General features: G+C 42.6%; 1 protein-coding gene across 1 annotated transcript in view; it reads left to right on the forward strand.

Annotated features, from left to right (window-relative positions):
* TRIO (trio Rho guanine nucleotide exchange factor) overlaps positions 1-20,088 on the forward strand; it is a 5,137,669-nt gene that overhangs the window by 542,124 nt on the left and 4,575,457 nt on the right. The window contains exons 4-5 of the mRNA XM_044065600.1: positions 3,662-3,854; positions 18,126-18,638. Of these exons, the coding sequence (XP_043921535.1) occupies positions 3,662-3,854; positions 18,126-18,638 (706 nt within the window). The remainder of the gene's footprint in view (positions 1-3,661; positions 3,855-18,125; positions 18,639-20,088) is intronic.

Below are 20,088 nucleotides of genomic sequence, written 5' to 3' on the forward strand. Positions count from 1 at the left end.
TGTTGGAGGATCTTTGTCTGCCATTTGAGTATGGCTGCACTTAGATTTTGAGTGCTGGAAAGTTGTCTGGATGATGGAATCTGGAATTAATGAAGGTCATTAGGTTGAGGGATAGGAGATTTGTTTGTTCAGCCTAGTTTAGGGTATGAAGTGCTCTGAAGTGATGTGGTCTGTAAGGGAGGTTAGTAGCAGATTTTTCTATATAGTTACAACAGGACTCCAGTTTGTTTAAATCTGATTTTCTTAGATTAGTTAATATTGGTGAGGCATACAGAAGGGTAGAGACCAGATGAGTCCTAGCTTAGAAATGTCTAGCGGCTTCAGTTAGGTATGTAGTGAACCTAGCTTAATGAGGAATTTTTTGATGGATCTAGGTGTTTGTTTTATTTGCTTAGTAGATGGTTAAGGGGATATTTCCCGTAATGATTTTATATTCTGCCTTTAATCACTGCATCCACATTACAGGTGTTGAAAAACTTACTGTTTTTTTTTTTTTTTTTTGCAATGACAGTTTCACCTAATTGAGGTAGTCCAAACTTTCCTCAGACATTCACATTTGGCTACTGCACTACTTTTTGTATTGTTATTTATGTTCTGCCTAACTTGCTCACCTTTTGTTCATGCACTTTGAGAAACTGAATGTTACCAGGTGCAGATTAACCCAACAGTTAACAGTGCAGCAAGAACAAGAGTAATAATCATATAATACGACTTTCTGAGCAAGCCCTGCAATGATACGGGCAAAAGATTAGGGTTGAAGTGGCAGACACATACTGTCATTAGGATTTTGATGGCTCTTCATATGTTTTGTACACCTCCTTGACATAGTACACCTCATCACTTTGCTGTCCTTCACAGGTGGCGGCCTTCTCGTTTTTTTCCTGCAACAGGTCCCGGGTGCTGTTGTTGATGATGGCATTTCCTGGCAGTTCTTCCAGCCCAAGGAACTGCTCCGTGGGGCTTTTTAACTTGTACTTGCTCAACGTCTGGCCTTTTATGGCCTTCATGCGCTTTTTCATGAAGTGGTCCATACCCATGGAACTACAGGTCTGCAGGCTGAGCACAGCGGTTGAGGGGTAGGTGCAGCATCAGCAGGAAGTGCAACATGATGTACAAGGCAGCTGCATGGCGTGGTCTGCAGAATTACTTAATACTGCAGTCAGCTGCTGCATGGGAGGTACAAAAAGGATATTGTAATTAAATAACCGATTAGAGTTAAGTGTCTACTATACACACAATACAAATGGGTCCACGTATGTAACCAATATTAAGGAAGGCATAAACTCCAGTTCTTATGAAATGGAAAAGAAAAGTATGCCACTTCAACAAACATACTGCTTGTGCCAAAAATATATTTTGTTGTAAAAAAAGATATATATATATATATATATATATATATATATATATATATATATATATATATATATATATATATATATATATATACAGCTTTAACTTTGCATCCAAAACTTTTCTTTGACTTGTTTACTTTTATACGTGTCACTGCTTACAATGTAGAAATACCTCGGAAGTTCTACAGAATGATTTTGTAGCTTGTCTGAGGAGAGTGACTTTTATTTTTACTGGAGGTTAACCTCTGATTTCAATGATCCTGAGTAATTGCCAGGGGTCCAAAACCAAAAGCGGTGCCCTGTAGAGTTGGTATTGCACAGTGGGTCTCGAGGTCAAGTTGGTGAGGTAGTAGCAGTAGGTGCAGAAGTTCTTCCATGGGAGAGCAAGGATGTGCAAGTTTGGAATAGCTAGTTTTAATTCCATGCTTGAGTGCATAATGTGTTTACATCTGTGTTGACATGCATGCGTACAGTGCATGCATGGTCCTCCTTAAAGGAGAAGATGCTGGCATCACAAATGTAAACCCATTCTACGATCATGAGCAGAATTTTTATTTATTTATTTTTTTCATTCTTAATCTTTGGACAGTGCAGTAGTACAGGAGTAACGTTGTCTCACAGCAAGAGGTTTTGTGCTTTGATTCTCCGCTGGGGTGCCTTTTGTGCGGTATCTGCATATCTTCCCTGCATTCATGTGGGTTTCCTCCAGGTGCTTTGGTTTTCTCCCACGTTAGACATGCACCTGGAGCATTTCTCCCTGGGCTTTTGTTGAAAATTGGTTTGTTCCAAGTTTGACTTTCCCGGTAAACAAATGTTAAATTAAGTATTCATTGAAGCCTCTTGGTAAAATTCAGCGGGGTGCAAGTGCACCCCCATGCATCTGCCTACAGGCACTCATGATTGTTGTCTGTTATTCTTAAAGTACTAAACAAGATACTAAAGTAGTAGATTAGTACTAGATACTATCAGACTAGTTTGTGCATTGTGTGTTAAAAACATTTTTAAATAAGTATTGTCTTCTTATCAGTAATGGATGGAGGGTCACTTTATTAAGCAGTTCCAGTTCTGCATCTGCAACCAGAGAGGCCTGTATGAAAAATGTCTTAAAGAAATTGTGCCGCACACACAGCAGGGACCTATTTATAGCAGTAAGTGAGCAAAAGTGCAGAGGAACAAAAGCAGTAATTGAGAAAGAGTTAATCTGACCCTTTTATGAAAATCATGCCTATCTGCTGTTACCTCTGCTTGGCTGATCTTTTCCCTGTTGTGTCTTTCGGCTTTTCCCAGTTAAGGGTCGCCACAGCGGAACTCCGGTCCGCTAATGATTGGCAGTAGATTTTTACGTGCTGAGTTGCCGACCCTGACGCACAACCTTCAACAAAGATACGCCCATTTACACATGTCTCCACACTGAAGGCGCTCTGAGAATCGAACAGGGCAACGTCTTACTGTGAGGCGACAATGCTACCGCAACACCACCACCGCAGCTGATCTTTTCCCAGTTAAAAAAAAAAAAAAAAAAAAAGATGCAAAGGGATTAAGGATTGCATTAAGATGCAAAGGAGGCTGCAAAGGATTATCTAATAGATCGGCGTTTTTCAACTGCTGGTCCATGGACCATGCCCAGTGGAAATTTCTCACAGGTCCGTGAAAGTTACTGCCACTTAGGAAAAGACCATCTGTTGCACAAATTTTTTTTTTTTTTTTTTTTTTTTTTTTTTTTTTACTGATCTTTTCCCAGTAAAAAAAAAAATTGTGTGTGAAATATGGTCTTTCCTAAGATGTACACAAGTGGCAGTAACTTTCACGGACCTGTGGGATGTTTCCACTGGGCATGATCCATGGACCAGCAGTTGAAAAACACTTATCTATTGGATAATCCTTTGCAGCATTATTGTTTTTTCTTACAAGATGGTGGTTTATTTTTCCCCTTGTGCGAAGTCGATCTGAGGTAATGTTGGGCTTTCCAGTGGGTTATGGGTAAGGGGAGGAGCATGAGTGTGGGATCTAAAGTCTTAAAACCTGAGGAGTTATCTGAGGACAGATATAAAGACACATCTATTGAGGAATGACAGAAGCAGACAAAATGGATCAATTGTTATGGTAAGTATGCAAGTTTTAGTTTTAAGATATTAAGCAATGTTTGCATGCATTTGTTGAGTAACTGCTCTCTCAGTTCTCTGCTTTCCCTCCAATTTGTATGTTTTTTTTTTTTTAATTAACTATATATATACATACATATAGATTCCTAAACTGTTAACTATTGATAATCACGTACCTTTGTTTTAATTGCTTTCTTTCTCTTGTAGTGAAGAGGTCTGTAAGCGTGGATTCACAGTCATTGTTGACATGCGTGGCTCCAAATGGGACTCAATAAAACCCCTTCTAAAAATTCTTCAGGAATCATTTCCCTGCTGCATTCACGTTGCACTGATAATCAAACCTGACAACTTCTGGCAGAAGCAGAGGACAAATTTTGGCAGCTCTAAGTTTGAATTTGAAGTAAGTGCCACTATGCTTAAGAGGAAGGAAGGAATTAAAAAAGTGGAGTGAATCCTATTTTTTAATTGCTTTGTGAATTTACTGTTCCAGATAAAGCTGTTTAAAATGCTTAATATGGGATAATGGAGAAAAGTATAACATGAACCTTTATGTCATTATTAGTTTTCTGTATTTCATCTGTTTATAATTTTGATAAACTGGTGTATTTGGCATTTTCAGTCAAGCCAATTAACATAGGTATGCTTTAACACATTATTTTGTCAGTTTGTAATGACAAGATGTTCTTCGTGTTTCACTGTTGCAGTCATAACTGTAGGGTGCTCCTGCCGGCAGGCAGCCCGAGGTCGGCCAGAATCCCAAAGTCTGGGTCCGGCGTCGGCTGTATAAGCTAGTATCCTGACGTCAGTACGCCTTGGTACATAGCCCCAGCCAACGCCGTTTTCTCCAGTCTTTCTTGCCGTGCGGTGGAAAGCAGCTCGCAAAACGTTGGTTGGTGATTTTCGAACAGCATTCTTGGTTGTTGTTGGTCCGAAGTTGTTACTTCTCTTCTCAAAGCTAAGTACCCCGTTGGGGAATCTTTTTCTTGTTCCTCCGATGTCAGAAAAAGTTAATAATTGTATAGCGTGTGGGAAACAAATACCTCATAAAGATTTCCACTCTTACTGTCTACCTTGCTTAGGCCCTGACCACGACGTTTCTTGTTGTCGGTTCTGTGCCAGGTTCAACTCTCGTACTATCAAACGCAGGTACGACTGGGCTTTAAATTATTTTGGCAGACGCTTCAATTACAGAATGTCGGATACTACCGGAGTTCAAAAGAAGCGCAAAGATAAAGACAGGCCTCCGAGGTCCAAACAGGACTCGTTGCAGCTGGAGCCAGCGTCCGGTTCGGCTGTCGTCAGTGAGGCGCTTTTGCAGCCCCTGTCGCCCACCGCTTCTGAACCGATGGCGTCCCCGGACTCCCATGGGGAGCCATCAAGGCCCACTATTTTAACTGCTGCAGGACCTTCGACGCCGCTCCAGATGGGTCCGGAACCGCTGTGCAGGTACCGGCTTCTGAGGGGGTTTTCAGGCCTACTCACATTACTATTTCAAAGGCAAAGACAGACTCCTTCTAAGTCTAAAGTTTCAGCTCAAGCTGCTTCTGAATCCACTCCCAGGACAAAAAAACAATTATTGAGGATGGCTGAGGACTTGCTTACAATGATTAGGGGTTCTCACCCCCCTCCTGAGAAAAGGCCTCGACAGGATGTTACTCTGGATTCTTCTGACCAGGCCTCTGTCTCTTCTGTTTCTTCCTCTGATCATAGATGCCCCTGTTCAACATGATGTTCTTTTTGGTTCTAAGGCTGAGGAAGTTATTAAAAAGATGGAAGAAAAGGCAAAGTCCATGCAGACTGTAAAAGATTTCTTGCAGGTTCAGCCTCCTAGATTTTCCAGGAATTGGCCCTCTAAAAATTGGTCCTTTCCCACGTCTGACAGGCCTCAAAGGGGAAGATATAGACGCTCCAGAGGTCGTGGTCAAGGCCAGACCTCGTACAGATCTAGACAATGGACTGCTTCTTCACCTAGAAGGGGAGAAGACAGATCCCAATCTCAAAGAAAACAAACTCAATGACTCTCTCGGTTGGGCTTCAGGACCTCTTTACCTGGACGCCCCTCTCGGAGGAAAACTGTCTCTTTTTTATAGGAATTGGACTCATATTACCCAGGACAAATGGGTATTGGATGTGATTTTAAAAGGTTACAAGTTCCACTTTCACACTTTGCCAAGGACTCACGGTTGGCCAGATCTGCCAAAACTTTAATGGTCAGAGGCCTTAACTCAAGTGGATGCTCTTCTGGCCATGAGAGCCATAGAGCCTGTTCCACTCTTGGAAATGGGAAAAGGATTTTATTCAAGGCTGTTTCTGGTTCCCAGAAAACAAAACTCTTGGAGACCTATTCTGGACCTTTCTGTGTTGAACTTTGGAATTTCCAAAAAGGTGTTTAAGATGCTCACTCTGCAACAGTTACTTCCAATGCTCTCTCAGGACGCCTGGATGGTGACATTGGACTTAAAGGAAGCCTATTTGCATATCCCTATCAGACAAGAACGCAGGAAATTCCTCAGGTTCAAGGCAGGTTCGAGGCACTTTCATTTCTCTGTTCTGCCCTTTGGTTTATCTACTGCGCCCAGAGTCTTCACCAAGTGCCTGGCACCAGTAGTGGCTTACTGCAGACTTCAGGGGATTCAGATTTACCCCTATTTGGACGACTGCCTTATTCAGGCAGACAGCAAAGATCTTCTGCTTCAACACCTAGACTTCGCTCAACGCCTTCTCCTCTTACTGGGATTCTCAGTGAACATAAACAAAGTCACATTTCATCCCTTCTCAACAAATGGTATTTTGGGAGCCCTCTTAAACACAACCTTACAAAGGGCCTACCTCACTCCAGAAAAACAAACTCAGCTGGCTTCTACTTTCAACACCTTGGCAACTCTATCTCAGCTCACTGCAAGGAAATTCCTGCAGGCTCTGGGCTACATGGCTTCCTGCATTCTGTTGATTCCAAACGCAAGGCTTCACATGAGAAAGCTTCAATGGTATCTGAAAAGTGTATGGTCACAGCATTATCACGATCTGGATATTCTGATTCCTCTGATCCCCTGCCTCCAGAAGGAGTTCCTCTGGTGGTCCAGGGCATGCATTTTGAACGAAGGAAAACCTTTCCGTCTCCCTCAACCTACTCAAATCCTAACCACGGACGCCTCGGATTATGCTTGGGGAGCACATTTTCTAGACAATTGCCAGCAAGGAACCTGGACAAAGGACCATCTTCACTGGCACATCAATCTGAAGGAGATGTTGGCAGTTCAAAATGCCCTTTTGGCCTTCAAGCACCTTTTACAACCAGGGCCTCTGCTAATTCGCACAGACAACACCACGGTTATGTGGTACATCAACAAGCAGGGGGGATATCATTCTTACCCCCTTTGCAGACTGGCTATGAGTTTATGGGACACAGCTCTAAATTTGAATCTGCATCTCCAGGCTCAATTCATTCCAGGAAAACAAAATCTTTTAGCAGACAGCCTGAGCAGAAACATTTCAGATCCTCACGAATGGATGCTAGACACCAACTTGTTCAAAAGGATTACTGCAGTTTGGGGATGTCCCCAGATAGATCTGTTTGCATCCCATCTCAATCATCAGCTGCCTCGCTTTTGCACCAGGTCCTTCCACAAAACAGCATGGAGAGTGGATGCCCTGTCTTTCAGTTGGAGAAGTCTGTCTGCATATGCCTTCCCTCCTCTTCCTCTACTGCCTCGGGTACTACTGAAGATAAAGCAGGACAAGCCCAAGTTCCTCATCTTGATTGCTCCAAATTGGCCTCAACAGTTTTGGTATCCGACTCTAAAGCTCCTGTTCTCGTGGCCTCCTTGGATTCTTCTTCGCTTCTGTCCCAGCATCAGGGTCAGTTACTACATTCCAACCTCAAGACCCTTTGCTTGGCAGCTTGGCTCTTCAAAGGAATTTGATTGCCTCTAGTCTTCCCAAACAAGTTTTGGATGTTCTTTTGGAAGCTAGACGGCCTAGCACTAGGAAATCTTATGCCTCTAAATGGAAGAGGTTTTCTATTTGGATGCAGGACCGAGGTTCTGATCCTCAGGTTCCTGATCTCTCCTCTATTTTGCTTTACCTTTCGGAGCTTTTATCTAAGGGACTTTCATTTTCTTCCATTAAGATTCATGCTTCTGCTATCTCTGCGCATTTCAGTTCTGATCCTCCTGTTTTTTCACATCCTTTGGTGAAGCAGTTCTTGAGGGGGGCTAAGAATTTGCGACCTCCAAGGACCCCTCCGGTCCCTGCCTGGGATCTTAATTATGTTTTAGAAAAACTTACTTTGCCTCCTTTTGAGCCTGCTGCATCTTCGGATATTAAGTTTCTATCTTGGAAGACTGTTCTTTTGTTAGCTTTGACCTCTGCCAGAAGGGTCTCAGAGTTGCAAGCTCTTATGGCTGTGGAACCTTACATTATTTTCCATCAGGACAGAGTATCCTTGAGGACCAATCCTACTTTCATGCCTAAGGTGATTTCGAAAGTGGCCTTGAATCAGACAATTCACCTTCCTACTTTCTTTCCAAATCCTCAAAATAAAGGGGAAAGGATTTTGCATTCATTGGATGTGCACAGACAGTTGAGATTTTACTTGGACAAGACTAAGGATTTCAGAAAGTCTAACCAACTGTTTGTTTCCTTTGCCTCCAGTTCACTTGGAAAACCTATTTCTAAACAAACCATTTCCAAATGGATTGCTTATGGGATCAGATTTTGTTACACTCATCATGGTAAACAGTTTCCTGGAACCATTAGAAGTCATTCTACTAGAGCAGCTGCTACTTCTACAGCTTTTCTCAGAGGAGTACCTACCAAGGATATCTTGGAAGCTGCCACTTGGAGTTCAGTGCATACTTTTTCCAAGCACTACTATCTCCCTTTGTTTTCTAAGTCTAGGGCGGGCTTTGCCTCTGCTGTCTTGCAGGGTATTCTTGCCTCCCCTTCTTCTATCTAAAGCCTCCTCCCTCTCTACACTGCTTTGGGATTCCACCCTACAGTTATGACTGCAACAGTGAAACACGAAGAACATAGTACAGTTGTGTACACCTACCATAAATGTAGATGTTCGAGTGTCTTCACTGTTGCAGTCGGGTTTCCTCCCTCCTATCCCCTCTTCTTCTCTCTTTTGTGGTGTATTTGTGTTTCCTTGTTGGATTCATTTTTGATTTATTGGGGTATTCTGACATCTAGGGCAAGAAAGGCTGGAGAAGATGGCGTCGGCTGGGGCTATGTACCAAGGCGTACTGACGTCAGGATACTAGCTTATACAGCCGACGCCGGACCCAGACTTTGGGATTCTGGCCGACCTCGGGCTGCCTGCCGGCAGGAGCACCCTACAGTTATGACTGCAACAGTGAAGACACTCGAACATCTACATTTATGGTATGTGTACACAACTGTACTTTTAATTGAGGAGAATGAACTGATTTTTGTTTTGTAGTTTGAAAAGTAGTAGTATATATTTAATATAATGTAGTGTCAGATTAGTGCGGTAACTTTTTTGCCTTGACATACTTGATATTTTAACATCCATTACTTATTGTAGAAATGTGTATGCTTTAGATACCAGCTTCAGAGGTAGTAAGTCTGCAGAAGTAAATGTTTTAAGTGAGGTAAATTTTCAAAAGCTATGGTTGTGCAGTATTTGTGGCTAAAATTAGATGTCCTTCAAGGATGCATCTGCAGTCATAACATATGGGTTGTCCTGCCTCAGGCAGCCCTTCGGTCGGCCGGATTCCAAAGTCTGGGTCTGGCCTCTGCTGATGTCGCACTTCACCTGACGTCATAGCTTCTGGGGTATAAAGGCATCAGCCGACGCCATTTTCCTCGGTCTTTCTTGCCACGCGGTGCCCGAAGCAGAAGCTGTTCGCAAGTGCCGGTCGGTCAGATCCAGAGATTTCAGCTACCGAAGACTTTTAAAAAAGCTAAGTACCCCGTTGGGGACTTTTTCTTGCCTCAGCCGATGTCAGACAAAGTAAATAATTGTTTAACTTGTGGGAAACAAATACCTCATAAGGATTTCCACTCTTACTGCCTTCCTTGCTTAGGCCCAGACCATGACGTATCAGCTTGTTTAGCCTGTGCTTCCTTCAACCGACGGACACTTAGTCGTCGGTCGGAGTTTGCAGAAGAGTTTTTTGGTCCCGCTTTTACATATAAAATGCCGTCTGAGACTCCGACTACTCATTTAGCCAAAAAACGCAAGGAAAAGGACCGACACTTGCGGCCCGCGGTTTCGGCTGAAACCATGGTTAGGCCTACCGCGAGTGTCTCTGTTTCGGCTGAAACAGAGTCCTCGGTTCTTCCTTCTGCCGAAAGCATGCCTCCGACAACCGAGGCTAGAGAGGCCCCGGCTGAGTCGGCTACAGAAATTCCTACCGAAGAAGCAGGCGCACAAGAATTGTCCGACACCATTCCATTGGACATCTCTACTCCTGCACGTGGGGCAGCTAGACCCCCTGCTTCCATGTCTATTAAGGCCTTCTCCAGGGCTAAAGCAGCTAAAATTCCCAACTCCTTACCAACAAAAGCTTCCTCTCAGAGACCTTCCTCAAGTTCTCAGATTCTCAGCCTTGCTGAGGACCTTATATCTCTGATTAGGGGATCACAACCTCACCCAGACAGGGCCTCACAACCTCCTCCTGACAAAAGGCCTAGGACTGAACCCCTCTCCTCTGATTATTCCTCGGATGGATCAGATGTCTCCGACCATCAGGAAGGACCATACTCACCTTATGAGGATTCGGATGCAGAAGACTCAGTTCCTTCTGCCTCCCCCCAAAAGAATTTTCCTTTGGGGAAACTTTACACTCAATGAGGGAACACTTTCAATGGCAAGGTCAGGATTTTTCTGATTCTAGGAAAAGGCTAAGGACCTTTTTACACTTGCCACAGCATAGGCCTTTAGCCATACCACCTGTACTTTCAGTTGTTGATGATGCATACAATGATGCAAGTTCTGCCCCTGATTCTCTTCCCCCGGCCCCTGCCAAACCTGACGGATATTACAGGGTCCCGGATTCTCACTTCCACTTGTATAAGGCCCATGCTGCAGACCCAGAGGGTGTTGCAGCTGCCACTGCCAAAAAACCCCTACCCTCTGAAAGAGAGTCAAGAGCATTAGAGAGATGGGGTAAAAAGGTTTATACATCTGCTACTCTTTCTGCCAGGGCTTTAAACTGTCAATTCCATATGATACAGTACCAGGAATTTTTGTTAGATCAGCTGAATAAAAAGCTTTCCTTTCCTGAACCTTTAGACCGTAAGGCCCTTCAGGATTTGGTACACAACTCTCAGCAGGTCAGTAATCATTTTTTAAAATGTGGCTATGATGCACTGGAGGCTTCATTTAGATCAGCTATGACTGGAGCAGTGATTCGAAGGCATGCCTGGCTAAAAGAGCAATCCTTGCCAGACCATGTCAAGTCTAAACTCCTAGATGCCCCTATGGAGAAACAAAGTTTATTTGGCTCCCCTGCACAGGAGATTCTAAATAAAGTGGAAGAAAAAGCTAAATCGGTGCAAACAGTCAAGGATTTTCTGCAGGTCCAACCTCCGAGGTTCAGCAGAAACTGGCCTTCAAAAAATTGGTCCTTTCCAGACAGCTCCAGAGCACAGAGAGGCAGAAATAGACGCCCAAGAGGCAGAGGTCAATCTAGGGGTGCCTACAGGGGTCGTCAGTGGCAACCTGCCAACCAGAGGAGTACCGCCACAGCTGCGACTACAACCACTTCCACAGGACAGACACAATGACTTGGCTCTGATTCCGCCTACCAGGGAGCAACTGGAAGCACCCTTGGGCGGAAAGTTAGCTTTATTTTCAAACAACTGGCATTGTATTACAGGAGACAAATGGACATTGCAAACAATAGACAAAGGCTACAGGTTTCACTTCCACACTTTACCAAAAAAAGAGAGGAATGCCAAACCTTCCACCAAGCCAGAGGCTCTAAAACAAATCATCAACTTACTAAGGATGAGAGCAATAGAAAGGGTACCATCTATGGAACAAGGACAAGGATTTTACTCCAGACTATTCCTTGTACCAAGAAAAGAAAATCAATGGAGGCCTATTCTCGACTTGTCCGTACTAAACACATATCTCCTTGCACCAAAATTCAAAATGCTGACCCTTACAGCAACTTCTTCCCATGTTGGGCAAGGAGTCTTGGCTGGTGACTCTAGATCTCAAGGAGGCATACCTGCACGTCCCTATACGACCAGATTGCAGAAGACACCTCAGATTTCTTGCGGGATCAGAGCATTATCAATTCTCAGCATTGACCTTTGGCTTATCTACTGCGCCCAGAGTATTCACGAAATGCCTGGCATCAGTAATTGCACATTGCAGGCTTCAGGGAATTCAGATCTACCCATACCTGGACGACTGCCTAATATAAGCGGACAACAAGACAAAAATAATAAAGGATTTGGCCTATGTCATACAACTGTTACAAGCCTTGGGATACACAGTCAACATCCAGAAGTCAAGACTAGTGCCACCCCAAAGGATAACATTTTTGGGTGCAGAACTGGACACAATAACTCAGATGGCTTTTCTCACAGAAGAAAAACAAAAGCAACTCCCAGTCTACTTCATGGCTTTGACAAGACAAACTCAGCTTACTGCAAGGAAAGTCCTGCAGGCCCTGGGTTACATGGCATCTTGCATAATTTTGATCCCGCATGCCAGACTGCATATGAGAAAATTACAATGGTACCTAAGGAATGTATGGTCTCAACACAGACACAGTCTAGAAACCATGATACCAATCATTCCATGCCTGAAAAAAGAATTCCTATGGTGGGCTCAGGCCTGCCAGACCAACAGAGGGTTGCCTTTCCACAAACCACAACCAAGGCAGACCATCACCACGGACGCCTCAGACCTAGGCTGGGGGGCACACATGGAAGACAAGTGTATCCAAGGCCTATGGTCTCAAGACCAGCTGAATCTACACATAAATCTAAAGGAGATGCTGGCAGTGAAGCATGCAATCGAGGCATTCAAATCATTCCTCCAGCAAGGACATCTGCTGATAAGGACAGACAATACCGCAGTCATGTGGTACATCAACAAACAGGGAGGCACGCATTCCTACCCTCTATGCCGGATGGCAATGGACCTGTGGAACCTAGGCCTGAATCTCAACATTCAACTGCAGGCCAAATTCGTACCAGGAAAAGAGAATTCACTAGCAGACAGCTTAAGCAGAACTACCACAGGTGCTCACGAATGGATGCTGCATCCAGACATCTTCAAAAACATAACAAAGAAATGGGGAATGCCAGAGATAGACCTGTTCGCCTCCCCACTCAACCACCAACTGAAGAAATTCTGCTCAAGAGAATACCGCCCACAAGCCTGGAGGGTGGACTCCCTTTCTTTCAGCTGGAAGGCCCTGACAGTTTATGCCTTTCCACCTCTCCCATTGATGTAGAAAGTTCTACTGAAGATCAGGGAGGAACAGCCAAAGGTGATTCAGATTGCTCCAGACTGGCTAAGGCAGCATTGGTATCCGCTACTGAGAAGCATGTCTCGGACGAACTCATGGCCTCTACCTCTATGGCCTTTACTTCTAACGCAGAACAACTACAAGACCCTGCATCCAAACTTGAAAATGTTGCAGCTAACTGCCTGGAAAATTGCATAAAACAAAACCAAAATGTATTATCTCAGAGGGTCAAGGACGTTATCCTGGAGGCTCGCAGACCCTCCACAAGAAAAACATACTCAGCTAAATGGAAGATATTCCTCATTTGGAGTGCATCAAAGGGTACAAATGTCACACTGGCAAACCTAGCACACATCCTAGAATACTTAGCAGAACTGTTCCACAATGGCCTGTCCTATTCTTCCATTAAGATTCATGCTTCAGCAATTTCAGCAGAGTACAACATGGATCCTCCTATCTTCTCTCACCCTCTCCTCAGACAATTCTTAAGAGGGATCAAAAATGTAAAACCTCCAAGGAAACCACCTTTGCCTGCATGGGATCTCAATTTTGTGCTGGAAAAATTAACACTTCCCCCTTTTGAACCAGCAGCATCAGCAGACTTACAGTTCTTATCTTGGAAAACTGCTTTTCTTCTAGCAATCACTTCAGCAAGAAGGGTATCCGAGTTACAGGCATTAATGGCAGTGCAGCCCTTCCTTATCTTTCACCAGGATAGAGTGTCTCTGAGAACCAATCCTACTTTCATGCCAAAGGTGGTATCCAGGGTATCCTTGAACCAAGCTATTCATTTACCTACGTTCTTCCCTAACGCACAGAACAGGGGGGAAAAACTATTGCACACCTTGGATGTACACAGACAACTACGCTACTATCTGGACAGAACTAAAACCAGCAGAAAAACTGACCAGCTTCTGGTAGCATATGCAACAGGAGTGCAAGGAAAAGCAATTTCCAAACAGACAATTTCAAAATGGATAGGAAATTGCATTCGATTCTGCTACTCTTTTCATGGAAAGACAACTCCTGAAAATATCAGGCCTCACTCTACAAGAGCCACAGCCACCACTACAGCTTTCCTACGAGGAGTGGCTACCAAAGACATTTTAGAAGCTGCTACTTGGAGCTCCGTGCATACATTTGCCAAGCATTACAATCTTCCTTTATACTCCAGATCCCGAGCAGGTTTTGCAACTGCAGTTTTACAGAGGATCTTAACTACACCATCATTATCTTAGTGCCTCCTCCCCCAGTTTGGTAATGGTATTCTACCCATATGTTATGACTGCAGATGCATCCTTGAAGGACATAGTACAGTTTTGTACCTACCATAAATGTAGATGTCCGATAGGTATGCATCTGCAGTCAGGATTACCCACCCTCCTTCCCCTCTGTGGTATTCCTAGGGTGCTTACCCCTCTTTTAGCTAGTTGGGGGAATCTGTTATGGTGTATTTGTTTGTATGTATATATATATATTTTGCTTACTACTGTTTGGAATTTTCAACATTTGTCCAAATTTAGCCTTCCTAGAGGGCACCTGGCATCTGGGGCAAGAAACACTGAGGAAAATGGCATTGGCTGATGCCTTTATACCCCAGAAGCTATGACGTCAGGTGAAGTGCGACATCAGCCGAGGCCAGACCCAGACTTTGGAATCCGGCCGACCGAAGGGCTGCCTGAGGCAGGACAACCCATATGTTATGATTGCAGATGCATACCTATCGGACATCTACATTTATGGTAGGTACAAAACTGTACTTTCTGTGGTGTGAAGTGTATTTTTTCCCCAGCAATATGCCTGTACATGAAAAATAGTAGTAGAGTAGATGACATCCTTTCCCTGCCTGCATTTGGGTTCTGCAGTACTTGGGTTTTACACCTTTGATGGTCAAAATTGTCATAGGTGTGTACTTGTCTACCCTTGAAGCAGTGGCATTCTGTCTTGCATGGCCCAGCCATGTGCAACTGTGGGCTGTAACTTTAAGGGTGGGTGAGAAGATTTGTGTCTCTTAGAAAAAGGTTGTTCATCTCAACTTATTTCTGTTTTGGGTTGCCATGTCTGCTTCAATGTATCGACCTAGATAATCAACTTGTATTGCTAGTAGTTATTTGGTTTGTCATCTGTGGTGACCTGGCATATTCATTAGTAAATGCAGTGTGTGATAAAGTTGTTATTGTGTTGATATCCACATAACTTTACACAGAAGCAATTCCTAGTAGTGCTATCTTGTATGTTGTGGTATTGTATTTTGAGGCTGTGTGGCACTGATAAAGGTCCTGTTAAGGCTCCAGTGGTAATTAGTGTCTGTTGCCCTTTTCCGCAGAATCATCTGACCATTGTTTGTTTAACATTGTTTCTCCCCCACTGAAAAGTTGTAGCTGTGTTAAGAAATATTTGTTAGTAGTCATGTCAGTAGGGAACTTCAGCCTGAAGATATGTTTCCTCTCATAATTTTGTATACTGCAGATATCTGGCAGTCGTTTGCCACATGTATCATCTTCATCACCAGCAGGTGTTTTTTGCTTTCTGCCCGCTGACCTCTAAGCTTTTCCGTAGTGGATTTGTGCTTCTTGATTCCATAGTGATGGAGAGTCCTCATATCTGCTGCAGTGAGAATTTTTCAGAAAGAAAGTCATCTTGTAAACTTGTGCTGTTCATGGCATCTCAGTTGTTAAACCTTTTTTGGATAAATTTGTAACCTCAACCCTTGGGGGGATGCATGCTTCCTGCATCACTGTTGGGACTCCCAGTTTCTGGACCATAATCATTACTTTGTCCTACTTACTCCACAGTACTTGCCAGCAGCAGCTTGATCAACTTTGTGCCGTCACATCAAACCATCAAACTGGTATTTAATTTATCATAGTATATTACTGTAAACTCTCAGTTAACCGGAAGTCAAGCAACCAGCACACTCAAGTAACCAGCAAAAAAAAAAAAAAAATCTAAGAAATACGATACAGTTTTCATGTTTTGGTGCTTTATGCCCCCTTCTCCCTGCAGAAATGTACCTTACATTTTTAGAGTTTTAAAAAGGAAGATGGAAATAAATTTCCTCTCTCCCCACCCTGAGAACAAGTCAAACCAAACAAATAGTGTAGGGTAGAGTATTAGTCAGGCCTATTTTTAATAGCAACTCTTTAGCAACCAGAAACTAATTATCTGGCATCTACCAATCCCCATGGGTGCCGGTTAACTAAGAGTTTACTTTACCAAGGTAGGCCTGTTCTGATAGCATTGCATGTGGTCGTAGTGTAATCACTTTTTGTCATCCTCTTAGAGAACTCTGCAGTAGGCTGAGGAGCAATGTCCCACCTGACTTTCAGATCTAAACAACCCCCTTTTTTAACAGAAATTCTGGCCTAAAACTCTTAAGATGAGGCATAAAGCCCTTCAGGCAAACCTGACAAAGAAGATAATGACTATTTTTGGTAAATTAGTCGTGTCTTTGTAGTCTGAACAAGCTGGCAGGTCGTTTGTTCCCCTCAAAGGAAAAAGATAGAAAAAGGAGTCTCAAATGAGAAGTCCAGGTAAACTGCAAAATCTGTTTTTCAGGAGGCCATAGGCCTGAGAATGTCGGATCTATGTAGATGTCTGTCATCTTCGGACATTGTCTGCAGCATTGAGGCATCTGACAAAACTACTTCAGAAGCTGCCAACACCGTCTGCTGTCCACATACCCACTGGGCTGAATACTCGGCTAGGTAACGTGCTTTCTGCATGACAGAGTTCAGACCTTGAAGAAAACATAAGTCTTCAGCAAGGGGAGGGAGTCATTCCCTTGGCTTTTATTGAGGAGGGTGTCTGAGCTTTAAAGGAAAGAAGCACACATGGGCTTTCTCTTACTTGGGTTCAGAAATCCACAGCAGTAAGTGACCCAGGTGTCAGCGGTATAGTGCTCTGCCAAATTGAAGTTGCTGCCTAAAGACAGGTTGGCGCACTCCTTCACCACTCTGCTGCCCTGTCAGGGTTGTGCTAAGCTGACTTGAGTCTTGATTATAGTTTTTTGCAAAGCCTGCTGCCTGAATCCAGCAAGCCTTATGTGTCAGGTATCAGAGAAAAAGGCTAGCCTGCTCCAAGGAAACCAGACTGCTTTTATAGGGTAAACAACTCTGACAAACAGCTGTATAAAAACACAGTAGTTGTGTCCATTTTTTTCCAGCAGTGGATCAAATGTGGCTGCATCCAGTAATCTCATCTCTCTTGTCTGGGAGAGTAGGATGATGCTCCTTTTTTGGTAGGAAGACTTTACTTTAGCTATACTGTCTGTTTAGGGTCCTAATCTGCTACAGTCACGTGTTAAACTTCCAGGAAATTTCTTCTTGGCCAGTTTAGACAAAAGTTAAAAGGGATAGAAGATAAAGGCCTGAAAATGTCAGTTAATTTGTGCAGAGGATTACAACTTGCAAGATTTTCTATGTTCTCTTGAACTAGATATTTATCAGACAGCCTATGTAGAAGATTCTATAGGAATGAGAATGTACTACTTGGTTCTCTTGACAGCGTAGCTGATGCATGGAACAGACTACCGAATTACATTAAAGCAAGTACTAGTTTAGATGTTTTTAAGAACAGCATGGATATTTATTATGGCATCAAGTGTTTTGGTATATTGTCAAACTAGAAGGGCATTAATGCCTGTGCTTAAAATATTTGTATACATGTATGTGCCTTTGGCACAGCTTCTTCATTCCTGTCCTTTTGTCAGCTCCTCCAGTGCTAGGTTCATTAATCAAATTGTGGTGACTGGTTGTATGCAATGTTCATTTTGTCTATGCTATAGAGCCAGCCACTGCTTGCTGTCTTAGTACTGGTCAGCTGTGGCAAAGAGTGGAAGAGCTTTAAGTACGGATTTTTGACATTTTATTTGTTTTTGTGAAACTTTTTCTAAAAGGAAGGTGAAATGTTTGTCCACTCTTTTGAAGAGGGTTGTGGTAAAGATAAAATAGAATTTGCGGGGTGATGATGTATTGCTAGTATGTTTTTCATTGGTGATTAAAAAAAAAAACTGACCCAATTGTTTATCTTCTGTATTAAGATGCTGGACATTAAGGTTAATACAGATGCTAACTTGATTTGAAAAAAAGGTTGCTGTGTTTCAGTTTAAGTTTGCTGTAAATAATATTTACACTGTAAAATTATTATTTTGTGTTAAAATAGTCTTGTGCATTCGTTAGGTATTCTAACTTTAATGTTTTCTTTTTGTTCAGACTAATATGGTTTCATTAGAAGGCCTTACCAAATTAGTGGACATGTCTCAGTTAACCTCTGAATTTGATGGCTTCTTGGAGTATAATCATGAGGAGTGGATAGACATAAGAGTTGCCTTTGAGGACTTTATTTGCAATGCAACCCATATGCTTTCTCGTTTGGAAGAGCTTCAGGAGATGCTGGCCAAAAAAGACTTGCCTCAAGACTTGGATGGCTCTAGGGCTATGATTGAAGAGCATTCTCAACTTAAAAAGAAAGTAATCAAAGCTCCTATTGAGGAGTTGGATTTGGAAGGTCAGAATTTGCTGCAAAGGATACAGAGCAGTGATAGCTTTCCAAAGAAGAATTCTGTGTCTGGGAATGCAGACTTACAGAGCCTCGTACCGAAAGTGTCCACTGTACTGGACAGGCTTCACTCTACTAGGCAACATTTGCATCAGATGTGGCAGGTGCGCAAACTCAAGCTTGACCAGTGTTTTCAACTTAGGCTGTTTGAACAGGATGCTGAAAAGGTAACTACTCTTTTTTTATATGTTTAAATTTTTGTGCTGTCCAATTTCGTGGAAGGTGAAGACTGACGTTTTCTTTGACCTTTTTCTTACCATTTCCTATTTAGTATATTTAGTATCTTAAAGATGAAAATCCTAGCATTAGTAGCAGCGTATTCACTGTGGATCTTGTGGCTTTGAAGCTGATGTAATGAATGGGCCCCACTCAGAGCAACTCTGAGATTTGTCAGTCTTTCTTTTATCTTAGTTATCCAACATATACTTTTTAAATGTCTGAGTGATGGTTTGTATTGATTTTCTTTCTGAGATTTTTCTTTTGTTTTCCATCTAAACAAATACTTACATCTTGGTTTACTTGCTGTCAAGCTTTTCCCATTCATTGTCCTGTGGTAGCAAGTACTGGACCATGAGCAAGTCTGTACAGTGAGAATAGCTGTGATTTCTTTGGATCATTACTATACCAGTAAATATAAATGGAATTGTAACCTGCCTGCACTGTTTTCTTTCAGGTCCTAGTTATCACTGTGAAGTTCTTAATTTGTTCCTTTTGTAGCTTTTTGTAGTTAAGCACGTGCGTATATACAGCATTACTGCCAGACTTTTATTGATTCTTTCGCTGTCACTTCACAGCTCTCATCAGTCTGAGTAGCTTCAGCTGCTTAGTGGTCTAAACTGATTTACTTTTTTGTTTTGAGAATTGGCTCAAGTTGTGATTGTGGTGAGTTATTGCCAGTTCTGTTACCAAAGATTTCTTGTATAACTGTATTTGTACTGCTTGCTTTTTCTTTCTTTGACAAGGATAACATGGAGCTACAGAAGTAGTAGGAGAAAAAAGATACATTTGTTCAACCTGACAGAGAACAGCCATTGGAGGCTGACTAAGAATAAAAAAAAACCATAAAATCTAACAGTTTATTTTTTGTGGAGGTACTTATTGTTTCATTTGATTCCCATGTATGTAGATATTGAGTCCTTTTCTAAAGTACTAAAGTTCTCCTCAACGACCTTCGTTTTGCCAGAAGCTAGCCTTTCAGTGCACATGTGGGTGTCCCCAGAGATCATACAAGATTTAGAGGTTTCAGTACACAGTTATGTTAGCCTAGGCCTCTAAATTGGTTCAGCCTTTCCTTTGACTTATAAAGCTTTTGCCAAGTACTGTTTTAACATTGTGCAAGAAACTGAATTAGAACAGCAAGGTCTCCAGTGTGTGTCTTCCCTGGTTCATTCTTAATTATCTATATACATTTTCCTTGAAATCTATTTCACAATCTATAAGACTTGTTTTATGTAAGGATTTTTCCAAGACAAGACTACTGATATTTACTGACCCTGCCAGTCAAAAATGGCTCAGTTCCCCCAAACCTGATGCTGTTCTGTACTTCTCCAATTTTAATCCGTTTTAAGTAGCTGTGTTTTTACCTATTCACATAAAAGTGCTAGGTTTAAAACTTCT

This window comes from Protopterus annectens, chromosome 3.part0, assembly GCF_019279795.1.
Source record: "Protopterus annectens isolate FY-2018-M chromosome 3.part0, PAN1.0, whole genome shotgun sequence".
Lineage (NCBI taxonomy): Eukaryota > Metazoa > Chordata > Ceratodontiformes > Protopteridae > Protopterus > Protopterus annectens.